We start from the raw sequence: 23202 nt of genomic DNA, 5'->3' as shown, positions 1-23202 counted from the left end.
GGCGTTCGCGTGTGTATTCGCCGGGTCACTTGGTTTCTCGGTCATATCGTCCCCGACACCTTTATCCTCCGCGGATCCGGCCTGCTCGCGATTCATCGCGATCGACGCGCAACCTTGTTCCCTCGGCCCTTCCAGTCTTTAAATGAAACGAACGTTTAATCCTTCGTATAGTCACACTTCTCTAGAATCCCGCGGTAGTCACACTGGGTCGTATTCACGCAGTCGACTTTTAATGGTTGCCATTTTAATGGTATCGGTCCGATCGGGTTCAAATAATTTTGGAACATACCTTGAACATTCTAGAATATAAAACAACTGCGGTTTTGTGAGAAATTAAATGGTAACATGTTGAAAAATAAATCGTGAACGAGTACATGATTAACGGTCTTTACCTATAGAGGATACTTCAAACTCTTGTAGATGGCGGACCAAGCCCCATTTTAAACTAGGCATTTAGCTGATATTTAGATCCAAATGAAGGTGGGTCAAATTGACCCATGTGTGACTACGAAGGGTTAAGTATCTCGTTTTCATTTCAATATTGTTTAGCGGAAATTTAGCGTTATCGCAGCCAATCCACGCGAATCGCAATTGTTAATATTAAAAAAAAATGTATTACATTGTTATATTATACGCGTGTGCGAAGCTTATATCAAATTATTTGGTACTTTACACGCATAATTGTATATCATCAGTTACGGTGACTTAATTAGATTCGCCTTGATGTATAATAATTAATGTAAATTAATTTAATTTAATTCCGTGCAATTAATACCGGAACTTTTTTCCGTACAGTGTGACACAAATTTCGACCTTAGAACACGCTCGTCGCGCGCGGGGACATCTGGCCGCGGAACGATCGGTTACAGAAATCGGAGCGCGTAAACACACATGACGCCCCGACCATATGACTTCGGGCAATGTAACGTTTCGTAAGGTTTGGACTCGAAGTAGCGTAACACGTAACGTAACTCCAGCTCGGCCCTAACCGGCCGCGACGCGACACACAGGTGCTGCTGTTCCGCGCGCGGAACACCCAGCCTTTTAGGAAACAAGGTGTAGCAACGTCACGGAAACGGCTCTCCCCCTCTTGTTTGTGCGTTTCCGCTTAAGAACCGCGGAGGATATTGTCGAGTCGAACAAAACGCGAAACGGAAACTAAACGTTAACGCTCGAAACTTCCCCCACAGCCATTCGCGAGGTCTGGAGGAAGAGCCGCGTGTAACTCTTTGCTTCATCGGGCGATGCCGCTGATTCGACTGTCGATTGCTCGAAATCATCCGTTTGCTTCTGAGAACAATAAGAATAATATTATTGCGTGCACACAAGATTGGTTTACGATAAAGGCCTGGACACACGAATCGACGGAAGACGTAAGACGTAAATCGTAAGGAAATCCACTAATCAGATCCACAAATCGACTCTGATTGGTGGATTTCCTTACAATTTACGTCTTACGTCTTCCGTCGATTCGCGTGTGAAGGCCTTATGTCGGAAAATGACAAAGAACACGAACGAACAAAAGATGTATACACGTGAAAGGTAAAACGTCAGCGAAACTGCCGTTGGCTACGACGCTTATCTAATGAAAACAAGCTAATCAGAGCGCAAGGTGAACGGAACGAAAAAATAGACGTAGACTAGAACGTAAGACGGAATAATGCCACAGAGATAATTTAGTATAATCAGAGGCGACAAACGCGTTGCAAATTTCCCGACAGTCTTGATTCTCCGGCCGTGCCTCGGATTTCGTCTCTCGCTTCGCGAACAATCTCTCAGTTTCGGGGGCGTTTCTAAGCCTTTCCGGGGGTTAAGGGGTTGAAGGAATCAGGGGAGGGGAGCCGAACGAGGCTTTTCTCTCTTTCCTCCCGTGTCTGAAATTGACTCTGACCCGGGCTAGCAACAGCGCGCGCGCGCGCGCGCGCGCGTGCGCACGTTTCCCCGGGTTCTTATCGCGCGAGCGACCGAGACTTGTTCGCATAGCTGTCAAGGGGGTCCGGCTCGCTCGGCTCGGCTCGGCTCGGCTCTCCTCTCTCGGTCACCCGCAGTCAATTTTAAAGTCGGCCTCTGCGTTGGCTCCGGTCCCTAATACGTGCCATGCCGGCCGTATACGCCTGTGTATGCGTTGCGTGCGCGTCTCCCTTTCTCTCTCTCCTGCGCGCCCTCGCCTTTAGCCCTCTCCCCGCTCTCTCTCTCTCTCTCTCTAGCCGCGATCAGGCCTACAGGGCGTCGCGGAAAAAAGGACACGTCTCGGTGCGTTCCGTAATTATTTCCGCTGTACGCTATACGCGACGGTTGTACTCGTGAATATTCGCCCGAGAATTAGATTCCCGGCTCGATACACCGTTGAACATTTTTTTTGGCAGATGGAATTATTTTCGGTACGATTCCAGCTGACGTATACATTTTTTTTTCTTTTTCCAGAAATCGCGTCTATTTAGCTAAATTAAAAACTTTTTGTTGCAAATATTTGTAAAAATATTTTGCAGCGTCAGGAAATGAATCTGGGCCTCTTCAAGATCGTGTCAGTTTCGATTCCAACGCTTTTTATTCGAAGGAAGGTTCTACGGAACTTCCGCGAGCGTTTGCGAGTGGCTTGTAGCCGTTGCTCTTCGGTCCACCCTGTAGATATCACTCGTGGGTGGTTTTGCGGGGCAGGGGAGCGAGGCGAGACCTACGGGCCGGGTTCACACAGCTCGGCTGCGAGAGCGAGCGCCTCGCGATCGAAGAGCAGCGTTTCGTAGCGCGATTTATCTCTGCACCTTCCTTTTTTCCTCGTCCGAGCGCTTGCCCGACGATCTGCGCGAGAGAGAGAGGGAGAGAGAGAGAGAGAGAGAGAGAGAGAGAGAGGGGAAGAAAGAAAGAAAGAGAGAAAGAGAGCCCGGTCGGCTTTTCAGACTCCGACTTCGTCCGGCGACCAGCTCTCTCGCTTGGCTCGCGAAATCACCGTTAGACGTTGGCAAAATGGCAGAATTCATCTTCGCCGGAGTTCGATTAATTTTCGTGCTCCTGGTCCAGTCCGCGACTCGACCTTTTTTCTTTTTTTCCCCCTTTTTTCTTTACGCGTTGCGCCCCCGTGGCATTTCCCAGCTGTTCGTCGAGGTTTCAAACCTCGACCCTCTGAATTACTCCTGTCGAATCCGTCCACCGATATTCCGGTGAAAGTTCTCACGGCGGACCCGCCGATTAGAGATGTAATCTTTCGTATATCTCCACCGGGTGCACATTATTGCATATCGTTAGTCTCGTTAATTCATTCGCGCGCTACATTTCTTGCTGATGGTCATTTTTTATTTTACAATGCGCGTGACGTTCCTGGATATTTTAAGACGCTTTTTCCGTACGAATAAAAATTTACGACAGCAATCGCGCGAGAGAGAAAACACGTGGGAAGTCACGTGTAACTTTTAACCGTATTTTATTTTAAGAAATATTTAAGGGGGGGCGCTAAACACGAATCCGGCGAAGATTGGATTCTGTCATTAATCATTGATAGAAGCATAGTTGTTTTCTAAGATAAGATGCTTCTCTAAACCTTCTTCGAAACAGATTATCTCTCTGCCGTGATTTATTTTCAAATATATCGCCACCACCGATCGTTCGATATCTTTCGAAAACACTAAAAATTTCTTTTGAAATGCTTCAAGTGCGTCTATAAAATTAGAACACTAGAGAATTACCAAAGCAGTCAAAATGACTGTGAGTTGTAATTTATTTAAATTACTTAAATTTATAATTGCATTTTCCGAGATTTTCCGCAATTTTTCTTGCAAAACAAAAATGATTAAATTCAACAAATTTCCTCTTTTCAAATATATAGTAGTATAATAAATAGCGTAATAAATAGCAGGAAATGAATAATAGAAATTAACCGTCGGTAGTTCCGTCGGTAGTATTAAAGACGTAGCCTTCTAAGCGCCATCCTTTCTAAAACCTCCCGAGCCTCTTCGGTCCTCGTCGCACGTGCGTATCGCTCGACTTAACTACTTTATCCAGTCTTTGGATTTCCGGCGTTTTGGCTTAAACGGCAAACAAGATTATCACGTTAAGGCGTATGCGATACACACCCACTTTACGGTAAATTGATTTCGCGGCCGAAGATGACGGCAGGCACCAATCGGTGCGTGCGTCGGCTGCTATTTCCGTCGGAAATACAGCGGCCAACGGCCGCTATTAACCGTTGGGATAATTGCATGGAGTTATAGACGGATCATCATCGCATTTGCTCTCGTGCCGACCGAGAGTTTTCCTTTCATTTCTGGAATTTCAATGGAAATGAATTAAGGGAGAAACGCGTATATAGCCGGAGGATCGAGAGCCATTTTTATTTTTCTCAGGAAAGCGAGACTATTTCCGCGTGAAAAAAAACATCCGCGAAAGTATCCGATATAAAATTCAGTTATCGCATTTTATACGTTGTTTTTTTATTGCAACAAAGTCTGAATCTCGATAAATTGATATCTAAGCGAGAGTCATGTGTTACATCGAGAGATTTGATTTTCACGGATATAAAATTTATAGCCGTATTTCTCCTTGGCTCTTTACATCCAATTTCATTTAATTCAGCTATAGCGGAAAGCGAACAAGTTCATCGTCAGTTACGCGATCGACCACGTCAGCGTTCAATTCCATACTCTTGACCCGTATCGCTTTTATTATCGCTTTCACTCGTCTAGTTTAGTTAGTATCAGCTTTCGAGAATTTCCGTAGCGGCGTAGGGATCTCTCCGCGCAAGTTCTCGCGCGTATACGCTCTCGATTCCTCGAGGGAGCGCAACTAGTTTTAACAGTTTAACACTTCCGGGAGCTCGGAAAAATTTATTTTACAATTTGAGCAGGTCAGCTTTGCGACGTAAACGACCATTTTCGTTCTCGGGGAGTTTTTAAAGAGCGAGTCGCAGATGAGCCGCTGCTTCGCAATCCTTAAACGGTCCATCTCGCGATTCGCCGCGAGGTCCTCCCGCGTCCGATCGATGATGGTGTTGCCGCACCGAGGAAGTTCGCTGTGGGAGACTCGAGACGAGATTGGGTGCCCGGAGTGGGCCCGATTGGTTAATCGTTTTGCAAGAGCGTTTCACCGAGCGACGCGAGATCGCGGGCGCTTGGGACACGCTCCGTTCACGAACGAGCGAAAGAGCGTCCGATTTCGCGGCGAAGGCGAAGACGACTCTCGCGCAGCCTAATTCACAAGGACATACAAATATATGCACAATATTTTTTCAGGCTCTTTGAGATCTGTCGTTTATTCAAATAAGACAATTTGCCGAGAAAGTTCGATGCAAAATTATGTATTTATGTGTACATTATTATATATTTATTATGTATAATATTTATATATAAATTATATATTTATATATCCTTGCGTTCATGTAGTATTTGTAGTATTTATTATATCTACATTTATTTATATTTATTGTATAAAGTTAATTAAAAAATTTCTACGTAATGTTTCTATATCGAGAGAGGTGAAAACACATTTTGGTTTTCGGGAAGAAAAACTTTTTTAAATGCCGACGGAGTCTACGCGGTTTACGTTTAAAGGCGTGTCGATTGGAACGCCTTGCCTTGCATGTACATAACGAAATACGCTATATTTCCTGTTTTACTTTGGCACTGCAAACGACCCGATACCGGTATCTCGTCCTTTAGCCGTGAATAGAATTTATCTAATGCGACACGTGGAGCGAGCGCATCGGCTTGATGGCTCTCCCGAGCATCAGCTATAGCGCGGCCGTTTTCGCTGCAGCCGCGCTTGCAACATCGGGTGCGACGATCGCGCGCGTGCAAGCTGCGCGCGGGGTCGATTTCTTATATTTATAGCGTCGGCTAGATTAATAATTTATAGCGTCGCACACGACGGCATACGGCGAGTAAATTTAACATCTGCACGACTATCTTCCGCGCCGCTGTTCACCGATCGCGCGACCCACGGAGATATCGACGTGCGAGGTGAGGTGGATTTCCCGATAGTAGAGACGAGCCCGGGATAGTTCTCAGGCTCGTGGAAGCGATAGCGAGCATTTTATTTGTCCAGATGCTTGAACCGGTCAACTCGATCTGGCATTCAAAACTGCGGATCGCTGAGAACGTGATACGCAAGCACGCGTGAAGGTTGCATTCTTGCATGTGGCACTTTTACGTTGCATTTTTGCCTTACGAGCCGTGATCGTGATCGATTAGCGGAGCTTTTTCCTTCTGCTGAAATTCCTCTTGAATCCCAACCACTGCTGCGTCGAACGTAAATGATAAAAAAAGTAAAATGGAGAAAAGACATTTAATTCTATTAATGTCACATGCCTTTTTTTTAATTTGCTCTTTTCGGAGTTTCCTAGGATTTAGAATTTTATATTCTCTTTGGGAGAAACTGGTCTTGAGATTGCGTTAATCCAGAAACGACGGGATAATTTATGGAATAATAAAAATAAAAAAAAAACGTGGCAACGCAGCTTTTTCGAATCGATTAACAATACAGCTCTCCACAAATTTGATATGCGCAAACAGATAAATTCTTCAAGTGGACTTCAAGAGTGGATTAAATAGAATTTTAATGTATAACATTAAATTATTTCCAGACATGAATTTAACCGAAAATTGAAAATGCATGAAAAATGGTCTTCGACAAAAATCCTGACAAAGAGTTAAATTTGTGTGATGAAAAGAAATCGACAAACTTTATTCTACATGACGTTAGTTCTTTTTTATTGACTGGTCCTTTGCTGAAGCTGCGAGAGAAATCGCTTAAAAGAAACGACATAGACTTCGCGACACGATTGGACGCGCGATACCCGCAAAGTCGGGATTCTCCTTAGAACGAGTCCGCGAATCGAATTACCGAATCCGACGATGACCGCGTCCGGCGAAAGGAAGTCCGTTAGGTGTGCGTGAGGGATGCCTAACTGTGCTCGTCGAGGGTCTGAGCCTCGGTTCCGCGAGGTTTCCTCTCTTCTGCAGGTCTTCTCGCGCTTTCTATCTCGCGCCGCGGCCTTATCGATTCGCGCGGTCTCATCTTGCACCGGTAGCACTCGAGAAAAAACGCCGACGCGATCGGCATTCCGCCGCAGAATAAAAAAAAAAAAGAAAAAATGCGGGACATCGCGTTCTGGAAATACATATCAGACTTTGTTTCGCGAGCGTTGGAACGTCTGGAGATTAAAAAAAAAGACTACTAACACTATATAAGTTAAACCGAAGAGGAATTACTAAGTTAATTACGGATATGAATATAAAGCAATGAGAAAAGTAAATTTCTAAGTAAGATGACGCAAGAAATAATTAAGTAAACATTAATCGTTTATCTTGCGTAAGGGTTATCACCATAACACAATTTCATATCATAATTTTTGCTCAATCAGGTATATTTCTCTTTATGCCGATAAGTGCAAACTAGAAAATTGTGTCGACATTGAACGTAAAAGTTTCCGAGTTAATGTTACTAATAACAGATAATGTAATCAACATCTTTATTATTATTATGGACGAGTCGGTTACGACCAAAACACGAAACTGCGCGATAAATAATAAACACTGTCCTTTGGATGAGTCTCTTGAAACGATATCGTACTTCGCGTTTCTCTTTCTCCGTCAATGCTATAATAATTCTTATATCATTTTATAGTGTTGTAATATATATATAATTCCTACAATATATTTAATTTAAATTCATACATAAATAATATGATTAATATGACATCTTTCTTACGCTGTGTTTAAAGTAAAATTGAAAGATTAATTGATATGACAGCATAACATATTATTTTACAGTGCTGTAACAATTTGTGCAATATACTGTTATATTTTGTAATATCCAACTCGTATATATAATTACTATATTAATAAAGAATGCGCTATAATTAGTACGTCACTGCTGCTGCTCGTATCGCATTGCGTCGCATTGTTTATTATCTCTAAGACGCAAGCGGTTCTCGCGTTAATCATACGTCTCTCGATATAGCGACATCAAATACGCAGTCGAACCGTTATCGTTTCTGAAATAACGATCCTACCACCATTGTTTCAGGCGCAACGACCGGAGCAGAGCGTAATGCAGGCCTTGGAGAGTCTCAATGATTCACAGGTGAATGACTTCTTGTCCGGCAAGGCGCCGCTTAATCTGACGATGCGACTGGGCGACCACATGATGTTGATCCAGCTGCAGTTGTCTACCGTAACCCCGGCATCGCCGACCGCCACTCAAGCGACCTCCGCCAGCAGTAACGGCCACAATCACCACAGCAACAGCAGCAGCAGCAGCAGCAGCAACAACAACGTCGCTGGCTTGCCTAATAGTGGTAATGCCACGAGCATGTCCAATTTGTCTGGCGGTCACTCGTCGTTACAGGCCAGAAGATGCCTAACGGCCAGATCACCGGGAAATATCGTCAAGCCGCAGAACGCCGCCGGGGCACCGGCTGGCAGAACGTCGCATCTAATTAGCAGCCTCGCCAGCGCCCTACACGCAGCTGCCAGCTACAGCAGCAGCAGCAGCAGCCTACCCACCGCCAGTATCACTACCACGACCACCAGCCCGGTATGCTCCAGCCGGGTCACAACATCCTCCACGTCCGTCTCGGCGGCGCCAATTAGCCCGACGCATTCGTCGTCATCGTCGTCCAGCGGCAACTCGGGCCAGTCTACGCGTGGCAATTCGCACGGCGTCCCACCTACGAATGGCAATTCTTCCAGCGCGTGTCAGCCTTGTCCGCTCTATCATCATCATCATCATCACGGCCATCATCACGGTCATCACCATGGCCACCATCATCACCACCACCACCATCACCATCATCACCATTCGAGAAACAAACCTAGTTTGCCCAACCTTTCCTCTTCTTCCTCCTCCTCCTTTAGTTCGGGTTCGTCCCCGATTCAGGAGCAGCCTGCCTTGGAGCCGATGTCCTACGACGCGACCCTACCCAGGAAGAAGCTCTGCAGCGGCCATCACCATCACGGCCAGCCGTCGTCGTCCGTTACAACCAGTAGTGGCGTGGACGCCACGAGGAGTCAGCACGAGGAATCGAATCCGCAGAGCCCGACGTCGCTGATGCTGGAGCAGTCGCCGCCCAAGCCCGCCACTCTCGACACCCGGGCGCTCGCCGAGGCGTCTCGGAACCTCACCCAGAAGCTGAAGCAGCTCTCCTCTGAGGTACTCACCTCGCGGGTCGACCTCGCAGAGGTATACATTGTTACCGAAGCCAGTTCCCCCCTGTGTATCATTTATTCGTGATTCATATTCGTGATTGCACGTCGATTAAGGTCCTAAGAGGTGTGCCGTGATCATATATCCGGTCTAGCCGCGAACTGAATTATCTGTCACGATCTGATTTTTTTACAAATTGGACTGTCTGTCTGTCTCAGTAAGACGGAAGTCTTCGCTGATATTGAATTTATTCCTTGACCATGGATAAGAATTTACAAAAATGAATTCTTTTACTCGTATACTCTCAGGTCCTTAAAATTATCATATTTATGTACTATGTACTCAGCGTTACTTTATATTATTAATGTTAATGACATTTAAACATTACTGTTCTATACAAAAAGTGAAGTGCATATTCTCAATTAATATTAATATTATTATAATATAATACTAATGTCATATTGCATTTTTTACAAAATTATTCTAAGTTTAACATTACATCAGCGTCTAAAATTTCTATTTTGTTTTGATACTATTATATATAATTTTATGTAGATAAACTTAACACCAATAATATAATAATTTAATTATACTTTATGTTCGTAAGCTTGAAGAGAGCCTCATCTCATAAGACAGAAAATTTGAATTCAGATATTTTTATTTTAAAAAAATGTGTTAGATATTTAAAAAATTTGTAAATTTAAAATTAATTATAAAAATATAATAGAAATAGAGAAAAGGTAGGATATATAGAAACCAATTTTTATAGTCTGCTGTCAAACGAAAATAGTATATTTCTAAAGCGTTCTTTTTTTTTCGAAACACTTCATTAGAAAAGTATTTCGTAAGTCATCCTACATATGTAGGAAAGCAATTAAGGGCATGGATAAATTATGGATACGGCACAGAATCTGACGTGTCTCTTTAAATTTAGGAGAACGCGAGACGCAGGCAAGGCGCAATAATAGAGAGTATGCATCATCATGGCAAGGGCGTGTATTCGGGCACGTTCAGCGGCACGCTGAACCCAGCCCTCCAGGACAGACACGGTCGGCCGAAGCGGGACATTAGCACCATCATTCACATCCTGAATGACTTGCTCTGCGCGACACCGGCCGCATCCGCAGGCCACTACAGGCATCATCATCACAGGCATTCGCATACCCGCCAGCAATCTTCCTCGATGTCCGCATCTTCCGCGGGCACCGCAGCCGCCGCGAGTGGATCCACCACGTCGGTCGGCTGTCACGATTCCACGCCAGGCTACTCCAGCGGTGTGCACTTATGAATTTATATCGAATAACACTTTCAAATAATAAAAGACCTGAGAAAAGGTTTCGTAATATATTTAATGTGCAATGCGTAACATATATGTATAATTTTATTATATATATTTAATACCTTGCATTTATATATATATATATATATATATATATATATATATATATATATATATAACGTACGTCGTTATTTTTGCACAAGATCTATAACTTTTTAAGAGATATCTTGAGATACAATTAATCTCCATTAATACTAATACGTCGCGTGGTGTTTCCAATGCAGAGGAATTGTCGAAGGAGAACGAGGCGACGAAGGGCAAGATGCGTCGGTTGCGTTTAGTCATGGAGCAACGTCGCGCTAAGAGAAAAGCCAGGCGACAGGCGCGAGCGGCGCCGTACACCACGCAGTGGGCAGCGATGACTCCCGTCGACCCGAACCACGAGCCGAACACGTCGACTGCGACCTCGGGCACCACCACCACCGCTAACAGCGCGGAGCCGCAAAACGAGCCGGAGCTTCAGCCGTGCAGCCCCGAACCGGTCGTAGCTTAAATACCACGTCACTGACAGTCAATTCACGGCACAGTAGTATCCTCTATATTCGTACACATATGATTGTCGTTTGCGTTTCTACCTATCGCACTGATTTATTCTGATGGAAGAGAATGCAGGATCGAACGTGTCCTATCACAGCAGTTACATCCGTTCCGTACAACTCTCGTTCCGCGCAACCAAACGCTGCAAAACGTTCTAAATGTTTTGATTTGACACCTATTTTTGTCGATACCCCGTACACGATCATTACCGCGGATCCGCTGAGTTTCTCTCCGTATTATGCAAGTGTCTCGCTTTCTCCGATTCGCATTACCTTATGCAAATAGACGTAATTCGCGAAGATTCGCTGGCTGACGGATTGAAAGATGAACTCCAATCATTCGTCCTTTCCTTCTAACGCTTAGAATCGTCCCTTAATTAGTGTAACATTTCTTTTCTTTTATTATTTTTTTACAAATATCTTGTTTTGCCTTTAAAGTTCTGGTCTTAAGATCAGGAATCTCTCCCTTTTTGCCACTTTTCTTTAAATTCCTTTCTGCGATGCAACAACATCGCATGCGTCACGCATTAATATACAGTCGTCCCACAAAAAAAAACCACTTGCAATTCATCTTCATCCACGGACACATATTACTATCATCAAGGCACAATGACAACGCATCACGATGATCACATGAACGTTTTTCGTGACGCGGACGCCATGCGAAGCACGTCGGGGCATTTGAGTGTCCTATGAAATTGATCGTGCGTGGCGCTACGGCTATATATTAGGCAATATTTACCGCTATAATAAAAAAAAAATGTATATTACATACATATACATATATATCATTACTATTGTGTGTATTTAGCGTAACGAAATACTGGGTATCTTACGGCTATCGTTTTCGAACGTTGATAAAACAGTGATCTCGCAGTGTTTGGCCGGACTCAGGACTTGATCGTAGTTGACAATAATTACGCTCGGCGAATGAATCAGTGTGACGGTTTTATGTATCTGTACATCGACATCGCGCGGGAAGTCGATGAATCGTTCTGAAAGGGAGAGAGAGAAAGATTGAGAGAGAGAAAGAGAGAGAGTGAGTGAGAGAGAGAGAGAGAGAAATAGAGAGCAAAAGCTTTTATTAAGGCTCCTATTAAGGAACTTCCTGTTAGAAGTAAAACTCTCCGATAAACACGCCACACGCGTTCAAGAAATGGGAGAAAAGACAGGCAGGATCGTCGTAGTTTCGTCCGTGCGCGTTTGCTACGCTCTCCTGACTATTCTCTCGCAATCGGACACTCGAAATCTTATACGTAGATGCGAACGGAACCTTGATCACGCGCGGCGCGTCGCGATGGATCGCAGTGCGAGAGAAATGATGGCGCTTTTAAAGTAAGAAGAAGAGAGAAAGAAGTGCCACGGTAACTCGTGCGTGAAATCTGTACAAATTTGTACTTCGCGTCCCCTGCGGACCGATTGATCTAAATCACTCCGATTTTTGTTCTTTATAAGTAGCAAGTGCACTTTCCAATATCTTCTTCGGATTAAAATCGCACTGATGCATACGCGGATGATGTAGGGGTATTTTTTATTTAAAAAACTTTCGGTGATTTTTCTGGCAATGTTGGTCGATCTGCGTATTGTACACTTTACTCGTACTTGATCGCGCGTAGGAAATGTAAATTAACGATGCAAGAATAAGATTTGAATAAGAGTAAAGTGAACAACGCGAAAGCTTGACCGCGTTTCTCATCCAATTGTCCTTCCAAGCTCTGCCTGGTAGATTGAAAATGGGATGAAATGCAAAAATAATCGTTTTATTTAGTATCTTCCCTGCGTTTGTGTTCGTTCCCTGATACCTAATATTATGCAATTAATATTTTTCAGTTAATGTGTGTTCCAGATTTGTACAGTTTACCTTCGATCGTGAATACATCATCTCAACCCTTATTAATCGCGTTTATCAACCAACGAAAACAAAAATAGCAAAAGAAAAAAGTGAAGAACACACGAGGGGAAGAAAAAATAATTTTTTACGTTGTATGTAATTTATAGAATGATCCGAAAATAGGGGAAATCATGTGTCTAAATGAGGCGTAAAGCCTGTTTAATCGAGTAGGAAATAGCATGTTCATATCAGTTCTTGCGGAGAATGTGACACATGATGAAATATGCTGTACCTCTTAATGCTTGATGAATCATATCTCGTCACTTGATTACCCTTTCTCAGGATCACATTATATATTATTCTTCGAGAAGAGACGAGACGCGAAAGAGGATAAGATCCGCACGCTCGAAAAAGGCGTGTAAGGCGCGGTTCTAGGATGAAAAGTTGCGTGATCGTATTGCATGGCGTGCTACGGCCCCACGATTTAAGTTTAAGTTAATTAGGTACTACAGATAATACAGTGTCACATACTACTAATAGAATACATTGCGTTTAGGTTTACTTTAGGAGAAGAAAATATTATTACCATTATTACTATTATTATATATCATTAGTATATACCGCTATTACAATTTTTGCAAAACCGGCTCAATATTGTAATATACGACTATCGGAACCTTTATCGAGTACCAAAATAAATAAGATTGCTTGCTAAGCTAAAGTCAAGTTATTTTGCGATTGTCGTTTGTGTGCGTGAGGTGTCTGGTACGTGTCATACGCATTTGTCGTTTTCGTTGTCGCTTGTGTTTTGTATAACGTTGTTCATCAATGGGGGAAAAAAAACCAAATCTTTCTCGTTACTCGACCAAGTTTAAAGGAGAAAAACGTATATAAAGGGCGCATTGAATTAGATTAAAGTTCATCTACCGTAAAATTGTTTATTTAAATTACGTCTTAAATTACAATTGTAGAAATCTATCGACGCTTAATAGTTACGCTGTAGCTTTTACCATAGTATAACATCTTTCGCAGTATACGCCGAAAATATTTAAACGACAATACAGCTATTATAAAAAAAAAAGAAAGGGAAAAGAAGGAAGAAACTAATATCATCTTGAAATCAGATTGGCATTATCGCAAATTGTACGTTTCTCGTCGTGAACGTAAAATTCGCGATGCGTTACCCTGAAAGGACCGTTCTCGCCCCAGTGCAGTGATCCTTTAAAAATCACTCGACTTCTCCAGCCACCACTGTAGAAATTACGCTAGCCGACGTAAAAAATCGATTGATTACGCATCCTTCGATACGCTCCGGGGTACGTCTTACGACTTACTCGTATCAAATAGAATTCCCTACGCGCCTCGAGTACAAATTTTTTTCGTTGTGCTGAGTAGAAAGGCAAGATATCTAATACTGACTGGGAAAAAAAAAATCACGTAGAGTTTCTTTCTCCGGTAATTTGAGGATCCCCAAGAGATCGATCCTCGTGTTAATAATAAGCTTGTACCTTGGCAAATGTCGGCTTCTTTATTATAAAGCGAACTTTCCTTTCGTTTGGAGATGCGTTCGTGATGGGAAGCGCGCTTAAAATTAATTGGTTCCACTGCTGTCGCATTCGATCACAAACGAATAACTTTATACAAAACGAGTACAATTATTCTATCTAGAAAATTTGGCTATAAGACTGAGTGTTTTCCTTTAACTTGTCTTTAATCATTACGCAGAACGTTCATCGAACGATGCAAATGCGATGGGAAAAGGGGATACATTTAAACGCCGCGTCAGATTCGTGTAACCAGTTCGATTGAAATGCTCGTACAACAGCAAATGCACAATAGTACAATCCCAATTTATACTATTAATAACATAAAAAAGTGACAGACTGATAAAACCAGCCAACAAGAGACCTCTCAGCAAAAATTTATAAAAAAATTTCTTGATTATAACAAATGTAAAATTCGAGACGGTTAAGAATTAAATTACCTAAATGTGCCCCCTTCTCTTCTACTGCGCATGCGAAGCAGCAGAAGTTCGCACAGTTTGGAAGTTTTCGAACACGTGGAAACGCAGTATTCTTTTTTTTCCCCGCAATAATGTAGCGATATGTACGAACGTTCCTACGAGCCCCTATGATTGTTATCGCATAAGCACGATCGCGTTTCCTACGTTGAGATGAGAAGCTAGTTCTTTCGTGCTCGTTATCCGCGCTCTCTTCAAAACGGATAAAAAATGGACGGGATAAAGCACAGGCGAAAACGCCGATTCGTGAGGAAGGAAAAGCGTACGCGATTGTATACAATCGTACGTCGCGCGTGTTTGTCGGAACACAAGATACCTCCGTACGGATATTCATTTTTAACAATCGATTACTTGACTAATTGCCGATAAAAAAAAAACAAAAGGTAACGTAAGACCGAATTATCTCGTGTCTGGACAAACCTGTCTCGCTATGGCACGACGATGGTGCGATATAAATGGAGAGCTTCATCTATTTCGTACAAATTCGTCGCGGAAAAGAAATATACATTTTGGCAGTTTAATTTATTCAACGCACAACGTAACGCACGTAGTGCGACGATCAAATGGTGAACATTTTCCTACTACGCTGACACCGCAGAGTTGGCAGAATTCCCTGTTGGGCAAGTAAACAGAGTATCTCGGGAGGAATGTGCAACATACCGAGTAAAGAAATTTCTCCAAACATGTGTCTCTCATCCCGAGCTGTGTAGAGTCTAAATTGTTTAAAACTGAACACAACAGAGCCGTTTTTGTTATTATCTATCATCGCTACCTCCCGAGACACGCTGTGCGCGCGCACGCCGCGTGGGAAATCAACGTCCCAATATAAGCGTGTTGATTATCGATCGATCTTCTAATATAAATTTATCTTCTTGGTGATCGTCTTGCGGCACATGTGACAGGTCTTCAGCGGTGCAGCGCAGTGCTCGCACGCGCCGTGTCCGCAGAGGAAGGCGACGTTACGACGACGTTCCATGCAGATGCTGCACATATTCGCTTCCTCGAGATCTGCGACTCTGGTCTCCAAATAGCGTAGCCGCTCGAGGTCTTTGTCCTTCTCCTTCTCCCTGTCGCCAATCTCCTCCTTCCGTTTGCCCTCCGACGGTACGTCCTCCGGATTGGCTATGGGGACCTCACCTGTCGCCAGCTGACCGTCTAGAAAAATGTACGAAGATATTATTCGATATCTAATTTTTTATAGCTGTAATTTGTTATATACAATATTTCGCTACTTCGCTAATACAACAAATGGTTGGATTCCTTAAATCAATTTAGATCATTTGATCGCGGAAGATCAGTATAATCGCGTACCTTGAATTGCTTGCGTTTTGACGACGGTATGGCCGCAACGTGCACAACCAACGAGCGTAACGCTACTGCTGGGATCAATTCGGTTCTCCTGCTTTGCGTCCGCTATGATCCCCGAGCAATCCCGACACTCCGCAGCATCGCCGGAACCAGTTATATTCTTCGCGGGACCACGAAGGAAGGAACCACGCAATTCTTCCGACTGCGATATATTATTTATCCGATAGGTAGGTGGCTCTACGTAACCGGTCGGTGGATTCTCTATTCTGCAAAACGGATCAAATTACATTTTACACACGTTCGTTGATAAACTCTAAGGCCCGGTTTCACCAACGTGATTTAATCTAATCGGTCGATTAAACTCACTCGTCATCTCTTTCCAACTGTTCCCCTAGAAAGAGACGAAGTGAGTTTAATCGACCGATTAGATTAAATCACGTTGGTGAAACCGGGCCTAAGTCATCAAAATCTATTAAGTAATTATGACAATGTTGCAAGACTAGTTTTTGAAATATACAATTATTTTAAAGCCGCGTTTTAGGAAAAAAAAAAGTTTAAAATACGTATCCTGTCTTCTTACTCTAATTGCGTGCTGTGACTTTGGTATTTGAAAGATCGTAAGAGATCGGCGAGCAGAGCGGCTTGGGGATTGTCCTCCAGAAGGTCGACCGGCGTCTTGTCCTTGTTGTTTCTGACCTGCTCGAGAAGTTTGCAACTTCTGTCCACGCTTACCAGGAAACAAGCTAATGCTAATTCAGTCTTTGCGCCTTGCCTCGCCAGGTTCTGCCAGATCTGTCCGAAAGAAGACATTGTTATAAAAGACTCTATACATACAAAATTGATTCACGTATTCGTGTAAAGTGCGAGAACTTGGACGACGTACAGCATATATAAGCGGTGAATCCCGACTACTTTCGGGTGTAGGCACGGCAGTCTGTTGATTCGGGCTCTTGGCTATCGCAATGTGCAGCACGGTGTCACCGTCCTCGTCCGTGCTGCCGATGTCCGCGTTGTGGTGTACCAGCAGCTCGACGAGCGACCAGTGTCCTTGCGAAGTCGCTAAGTGCAACGGCGTTTGCCGTCGATTATTGCGCAGATCAACCTTAGCGCGGCCGCCGTTCTGCGAGAGAAGGATGGCCGCGACTTCCCTGTGTCCGTTCAACGCTGCTAGATGCAACGCTGCGAATCCGTCTTCCTTTTTCACGTCCACCAATTGACGCGCGCGTGCAACCAGCCTCTCTGTTGCGCTGTAAAATCACGGATTTACGGGATAAATCAGACGAATTTTAAGCCAAGCTATTGCTACGCAGATGTGACTGCATTGAGTCGTTAGTATCTTGTACACATACTGAGCGTTGCCTTTGAGAGCGGCATGATGAAGAATGTTGAAGCCCCGTTTATTCCGCAGCGTGAAGTCAATCCTCTCGCAGGCGCATAACGCATCGATCACGTCCAACGCGTCCTTCCCGATCGCGTCGTGTAATGCTGTATCGCCGTACGAGTCCTGGAGATTAACGTCGCAGTGATATCGCAGCAGCACCCTCACGCATTGCACGTGCTGCTTGTTAACCGCCACGTGCAGAGCGCTACATCTGCCGTTGTTGACGGCATTGATAGAAGCGCCTCGCGATAACAGTAGGTCCATTATCTCCGGCTGATTGCTGTTTAACCAACAGAGAGAGAATACCGATGTAATTTACGCCGCTGCTATGGAAGCTCCGGCAACGATTTCCAACGTACCCGAATGCCGCGTAATGCAAGGGCGTATCTCCGTCCTCGTCGACCGCACGCAAAGAGGCACCGGCGTCCAAAAGGAGGGTGCAGAGCTCGCGCTGACCTTGGTGCGCGGCCACCTGCAGGCAAGTTTTTCTGCCACCGCCGGGAGCACACGCGTCCACCCTGCCAGGATACTTCTTGAGGAATTCTCGTACCGCGTCCACACCGGCCTCGCCTCTTGCCGCGTCCCTCAACAGTTTTTCCACTTCGCTATCAGTACCGTCCACTACGTCACGAGAACAGATCAAACAAACGATTTTGTTTTACACGCATACTACGTTTACGCTAGCGTTACTTCTGTAGTAACTTACGATGTTTCACTCGTTTACGCGAAATAAATTATCGTAAGTTACTACAATATCCCGTTTACGCGAAGAAATTATCGTAAGTTGCTACAGAAGTAACGCTCGCGTAAACGTAGTAGCAGTAACATAAATAAAATCACTCTTCTTCCGATATCAATTTGACATTTATGTGATATCTTTCTTAATTTTAGCGCTAACAAAAATTCGTATATAATAAAAATAAACGTACTGGAACGATCTCTACTCCTGTTCGCATTATCATGCGCGGCCGTCGTGGCGTTCGTGCCAGAAGATACCGGGACGACACTCAGAGGATTAAATGTCCATGTATGACCGTGTACGTCCAACGCCACGCGTAAGTCGCCATCGGAATAGATTTTAATTACCTTCCCGGTTTTCCCCAGAGCCTGCGACAAGCATAAAATTCGATATCTCACACGCGTCTATTACTTTCGCATATATAGTCGTATTAAATAACAAAAACCAGCATGTCAATTGCTGACTAACATTTTTCATGACGTCTATCCATTCACCATGGCCACGTTGATATTGCCTGACGGCGGCGAGGTCGCTTTTTACGCGGACTATATCACCAAGAGAGAACGCGTCTTTAGCGGTAACTTTCGTCAGAGCACCCGGGTGGAAAGTCCACCTATTATGGCAGCCTTCGTACTGGACGCGGATATCTCCCTTGTCCGTAATCCGATGCACCGTGCCAATCTAGATTTCAAATTGAAAAATTAAATTCCATAATATTTCTTTATATTAATTCTAATTGAATACATTAAATGTATTGATTTCCCAATAAAAAAAAGAACCTAATAGAATAAAATATACTCCCAGAATCTCAATTAAAATTTAACTTTTTTTCTGTCTTGTTCCAGAGCAACAAAACTGAGATTCAAGAAGATTTTAAAATCGTGAAGTTGAACTTTAATTGACATTAATTACTGTTTAGGGAACAATTTGTAAACAATCGTATCACATTTGTGAAGTACCTTTCCTATGTACTCAGCCATACGCGGATTCCATCCACCGTGACCGTCCTGCATCTCTTTTAACGTATCGACTTCCATTAGCACTTTCACCTTGTCACCAACGTTAAACGTTAAAGGGTGTGGACTAGACGCGATGCTGGCGACACCGCTCTTCGTCGGCGACGTGCTGTTTCCGTTATCCGGTACGGTCAAGACCGGTTGGCCGAGTAATGGAAGGTGTTCCTTGTAATAGGTACCAGCATTGGCCTCCTCCACGTAACACAGATCCACGCAGCCTTTGAAGCCTAATCGGTAGACGTTAGTGCTACCCGTGGACCATGTAACGGTTGCGACGGATCGACTGCTCTCGTTGTCCCATCCGCGTATGTCCATGACTCTGCCGGTTTTCCCTGAGATATCCGACGGGAAATTAGAGATCGGCGACTTATTACGCGGTTATATAATTCGTATCAATGATTTAAACAGAATGTCAATACCACGTCCGCCGTCCTGATTTCCCCATTCCCAATCCGGTCCGCGAATGACTTTCGCTCCTATGAAGATCCCCTTCAGAGGTATCTTCGTGCAGCCTTCTCTCGGTCCCAGACGAACTCTGCGCTCAGTTGGAAACCGCGATCATACATCAGGATGTGTTAACACGAATTTAATTACAATTACGCGAACGCTCACCCGACGGAATTCGCTGTTTGATATCTCTCGAAGGTGTGAGTCAACTCGTGCACGTCGGCCATGTAACACTGCGTGCAGAGATCGTAGTCGAAACACTCCGTACACTTCCACCTGATGCCGATTATCCCGTGCCTCTTGCAACCGTCGCAGATGATGTTGGAGTGCTTGACGCCAGCGGCCGCGTTATCGAACACCAGGAGATCGTAAGCGCCCTGATAGCCAATCCTGTAATTGCTCCTAGCGCCGTGATCCCACTGAACGATGACCGTCTTGTCCGGCGTTCGGTCGGTGGGATTCGGACTGGCGGTCGAGTTGCCAGTGGAGGGAGGCCTGCCGATCTCTACTATCGTCCCGGCGTGACCCTCGCCGCCATCCTGATCGTCCCACTTCCAGTCCTGGCCGCGCACGACTCGCAGACCAACCTCTAGCATCTCCGAATATATAAAATTTGGCTTCTGTCCCTTTAACAAAAATATTACATACATGAGCGTTACTATTGTAATGCCTACGTCGCATGCAGTCTACTTTTTATCAAAGATACATTAATAAATGTGTGCAATAATGAATGTGTCAATGAAAGAAGTAGGAAAACAAAACTATATCCTTCGTTCTACAAAATTGCAAAATTTGCTTTCTTCTAGTTAAGGGAGATTATCACTCTATATATCATACAGTTAACGATAAAATTTCTTATTACGAAGATAATTAATAATAATTAGTAGACTGTCAACTCTCGTCTCGACTTGGAGAGACACATACAAGACACCGAACTGTCTAAAGTCATTATTTAAAACATAGCAATTCCCACAACATATTCGTCAAATTTTGCAGTCACGTGGAACAAAAATACCACAATACAAAACATGTTCCACGTGTTTAATTATATCCTTCCTTCTACAAGATTGCAAAATTTGCTCTCTTTTAATAAAGAGATCATCCTTCTATATCATGGGTCATACAGTTGACAATAAAATCTCTTATTACTACAGCATCAACTTTCGACTTGGAGAGACCCGTACACGGGATGTCAAACTGTCTAAAGTCATTGTTTAAAACACATGGCGATTCCCACAACAAAATATTCATCAAATTTTGCAGTCACGTAAAACGATAATATCGCAGTGAGTTATGTGTTCCACGTACACGTGCTTAAATAATCAGAAACTGTCGCGTCCCGTCAGAAACCGTTCCGTAATGCAGTGTGCTGTTAGAAACGTCATCGCATACATATATATTTTTTATAACGCAAGCTCTCGCCGCGCGTTTGATCCGCAATATCTCCTTTCTCCTTTATGCCTCGTCCGGAGCTCCGTCTAGACCCCAATGACCCTCGGAACCAGGTGGAGTTGAGACCGCTCGCGATTCCCCGGAGCTCCGTTTCCAGGTTTCAGAGATTCGGAGAGACAGAGTACGCGTCGATTACCTGAAGGCAGTCCCGGGCTCGGTCCTTATGAATCATACACGGCGGAACGGCGGCGGCGGCGACGGCGAGAACGGCGCGGCCGACGTTCCGCGGGACCGTGCCTGGCGGGCACTGGCGTGACGACGCGTGCTGTAGCTGGTGGTAACCGGCCGTGAGGAACGGGAAGAGCCGCCGACATTACGCGGCATCGTCGCCGGGAGGATCACGCGCGCTCCATCGCAGCCCGCAGCAGCGGCAGCGGCGACGGGGACGGCGACGACGACGGTGACAATCCGATGTCCGGGTCCGGGTCCGGGTTCTCACGTCCGCGATGCTGACGACGATAACCTCATAACCGGGTTCGTCGACGATGGCGCCTCCTTCGATCCGGGGCACGTCCGCACGTCGGCCCGCCGATCCGACATCCGACGCACAGAGAACCAATTAGGTGTCTCTCTTCTGCTTTTCGCGTGCGCTCTTTCTCTCTCTCTCTCTCGTGACCATTGGCCGTCTGGTACTACCGCTACGTTTACGCGAGCGTAAACGGGATTTTGTAGTATCTTACGATAATTTACTCCGCGTAAACGGGTAAATTATCGTAAGTTACTACAGAAGTAACGCTCGCGTAAACGTAGTATTTGGTTGCTTATACCAGAGTCACGCCAAAAATCGCCTATTGCTAGCTATAATATTAAAAGAAGTAAGGACATAAATAAAAAGATACAGAAATAAAAATATAATAAATGTACACTATTATTATAATAAAGATATACAAGATAATTTGTCTTGAGTAACACACACGTATCTTTTATAGAAATTAGTGTTTTCTGAAGAAAAAAAACATTTTGAGCAACTTGTTTGGTTCCAAGACCAATGAGGAAATAAGTCATAATCTTATTTCCTCTTTTAACGCTTATTTTGAACTTACAATTAGACTGCTCCATTACAGTCTCATACTTATTCCTTAGAATCAAATAATTTATGTAACATCACTCACATAATTACTAAATTTTGGAAAATTATATAAACCATATACATCAATTTCTGTTTTGTAATTATAATTATATAATAAATATATATATTTATACTTATATATATATATTATATATATATATATATATATATATAAGAGTATAAATGTATATATTTATTATATAATTATAATTACAAAACAGAAATATATATAATATATATATATATATATATAATTATTATATACATGTACATATATATGAATAATAATTATACATTAATGTAACCCTGCTATATCAGTAGGGTTAAATTAAACAGTAATTACGATTACAATATCTGCATCAATTATATTATTTAATTATCTTAATAGTAATATTTTCAAATATTATTGTTATAATATAATAGTTTTTATAATACAATACAAAAATACTGATTTACATTAAGAACAATATTATGCCATTCCTGCAGCGTCTTATAAAAGGTAATATTTTATAAAACGCATTTCCAATGTGAATATGTACATAAATGTTGTGCATAAAAATTAATAAATTGCTATTCAATGATCGTCACGAACACTGGGCATAGTGTACTTCTTCTAATACATGTTCTAATACATCTAGTTTATGAAATCTATTCATCTGCCGTTTTTACATACGTTTATGGACATATGTCCAAAGTTAAGGCAATTAAATACATAAATTGTATATAATACAATATATATAAAATGCAACTTTTGGCACAAAATTATGTACAAATATTTTAAATATAGTCTTAAAAAACTACTATTATGCAGAATATCCTATAAATCTAGCATCATTATGTGCATGTAACATCATTATCCTTGAGATCATTAATCATGCGTTTTCTGACTGGATATAAATTAACTTCGCGTATTGAGAACAATGGTGGAC

The 23202-nt window shown here is 43.3% G+C and overlaps 2 protein-coding genes across 4 annotated transcripts in view; one reads left to right on the top strand and one right to left on the bottom strand.

Annotated features, from left to right (window-relative positions):
* The window catches only part of LOC143908590 (uncharacterized), a 37127-nt gene extending 23571 nt beyond the window's left edge, over positions 1-13556 (top strand). The window contains exons 3-5 of one of the 2 annotated variants that reach the window (XM_077426294.1): positions 8017-9171; positions 10070-10409; positions 10699-13556. In XM_077426294.1, the coding sequence (XP_077282420.1) occupies positions 8017-9171; positions 10070-10409; positions 10699-10967 (1764 nt within the window). In that variant the 3' untranslated portion in view covers positions 10968-13556. The remainder of the gene's footprint in view (positions 1-8016; positions 9172-10069; positions 10410-10698) is intronic. The other variant, XM_077426295.1, reaches the window with a different exon arrangement.
* Positions 13557-13765: 209 nt separating this feature from the next.
* Positions 13766-22388, bottom strand: Mib2 (E3 ubiquitin-protein ligase mind bomb 2). Of its 2 annotated transcripts, none has more exons than XM_077426293.1 (12): positions 21341-22388; positions 19918-20378; positions 19728-19840; positions 19249-19637; positions 18758-18970; positions 18480-18657; positions 17910-18171; positions 17519-17830; positions 17053-17416; positions 16750-16961; positions 16173-16435; positions 13766-16016 (listed from the first exon to the last, which is right to left on the bottom strand). In XM_077426293.1, the coding sequence occupies exons 1-12, from the start codon at positions 21374-21376 to the stop codon at positions 15715-15717; spliced, it is 3105 nt and encodes a 1034-aa protein (XP_077282419.1). In that variant the 5' UTR covers positions 21377-22388; the 3' UTR covers positions 13766-15714. The 2 variants fall into 2 exon arrangements, with proteins under 2 accessions (XP_077282419.1, XP_077282418.1); XM_077426292.1 differs by having other exon boundaries at positions 19725-19840; positions 21341-22387.
* Positions 22389-23202: the final 814 nt, after the last annotated feature.

The sequence above is a fragment of the Temnothorax americanus genome, unplaced genomic scaffold (genome assembly GCF_048541705.1).
Source record: "Temnothorax americanus isolate GAGA-0224 unplaced genomic scaffold, ASM4854170v1 Scaffold11, whole genome shotgun sequence".
Taxonomy (NCBI): domain Eukaryota; kingdom Metazoa; phylum Arthropoda; class Insecta; order Hymenoptera; family Formicidae; genus Temnothorax; species Temnothorax americanus.
Note: the sequence above shows the minus strand (reverse complement) of the source record. Positions and strands in the feature narration are given on the sequence as shown.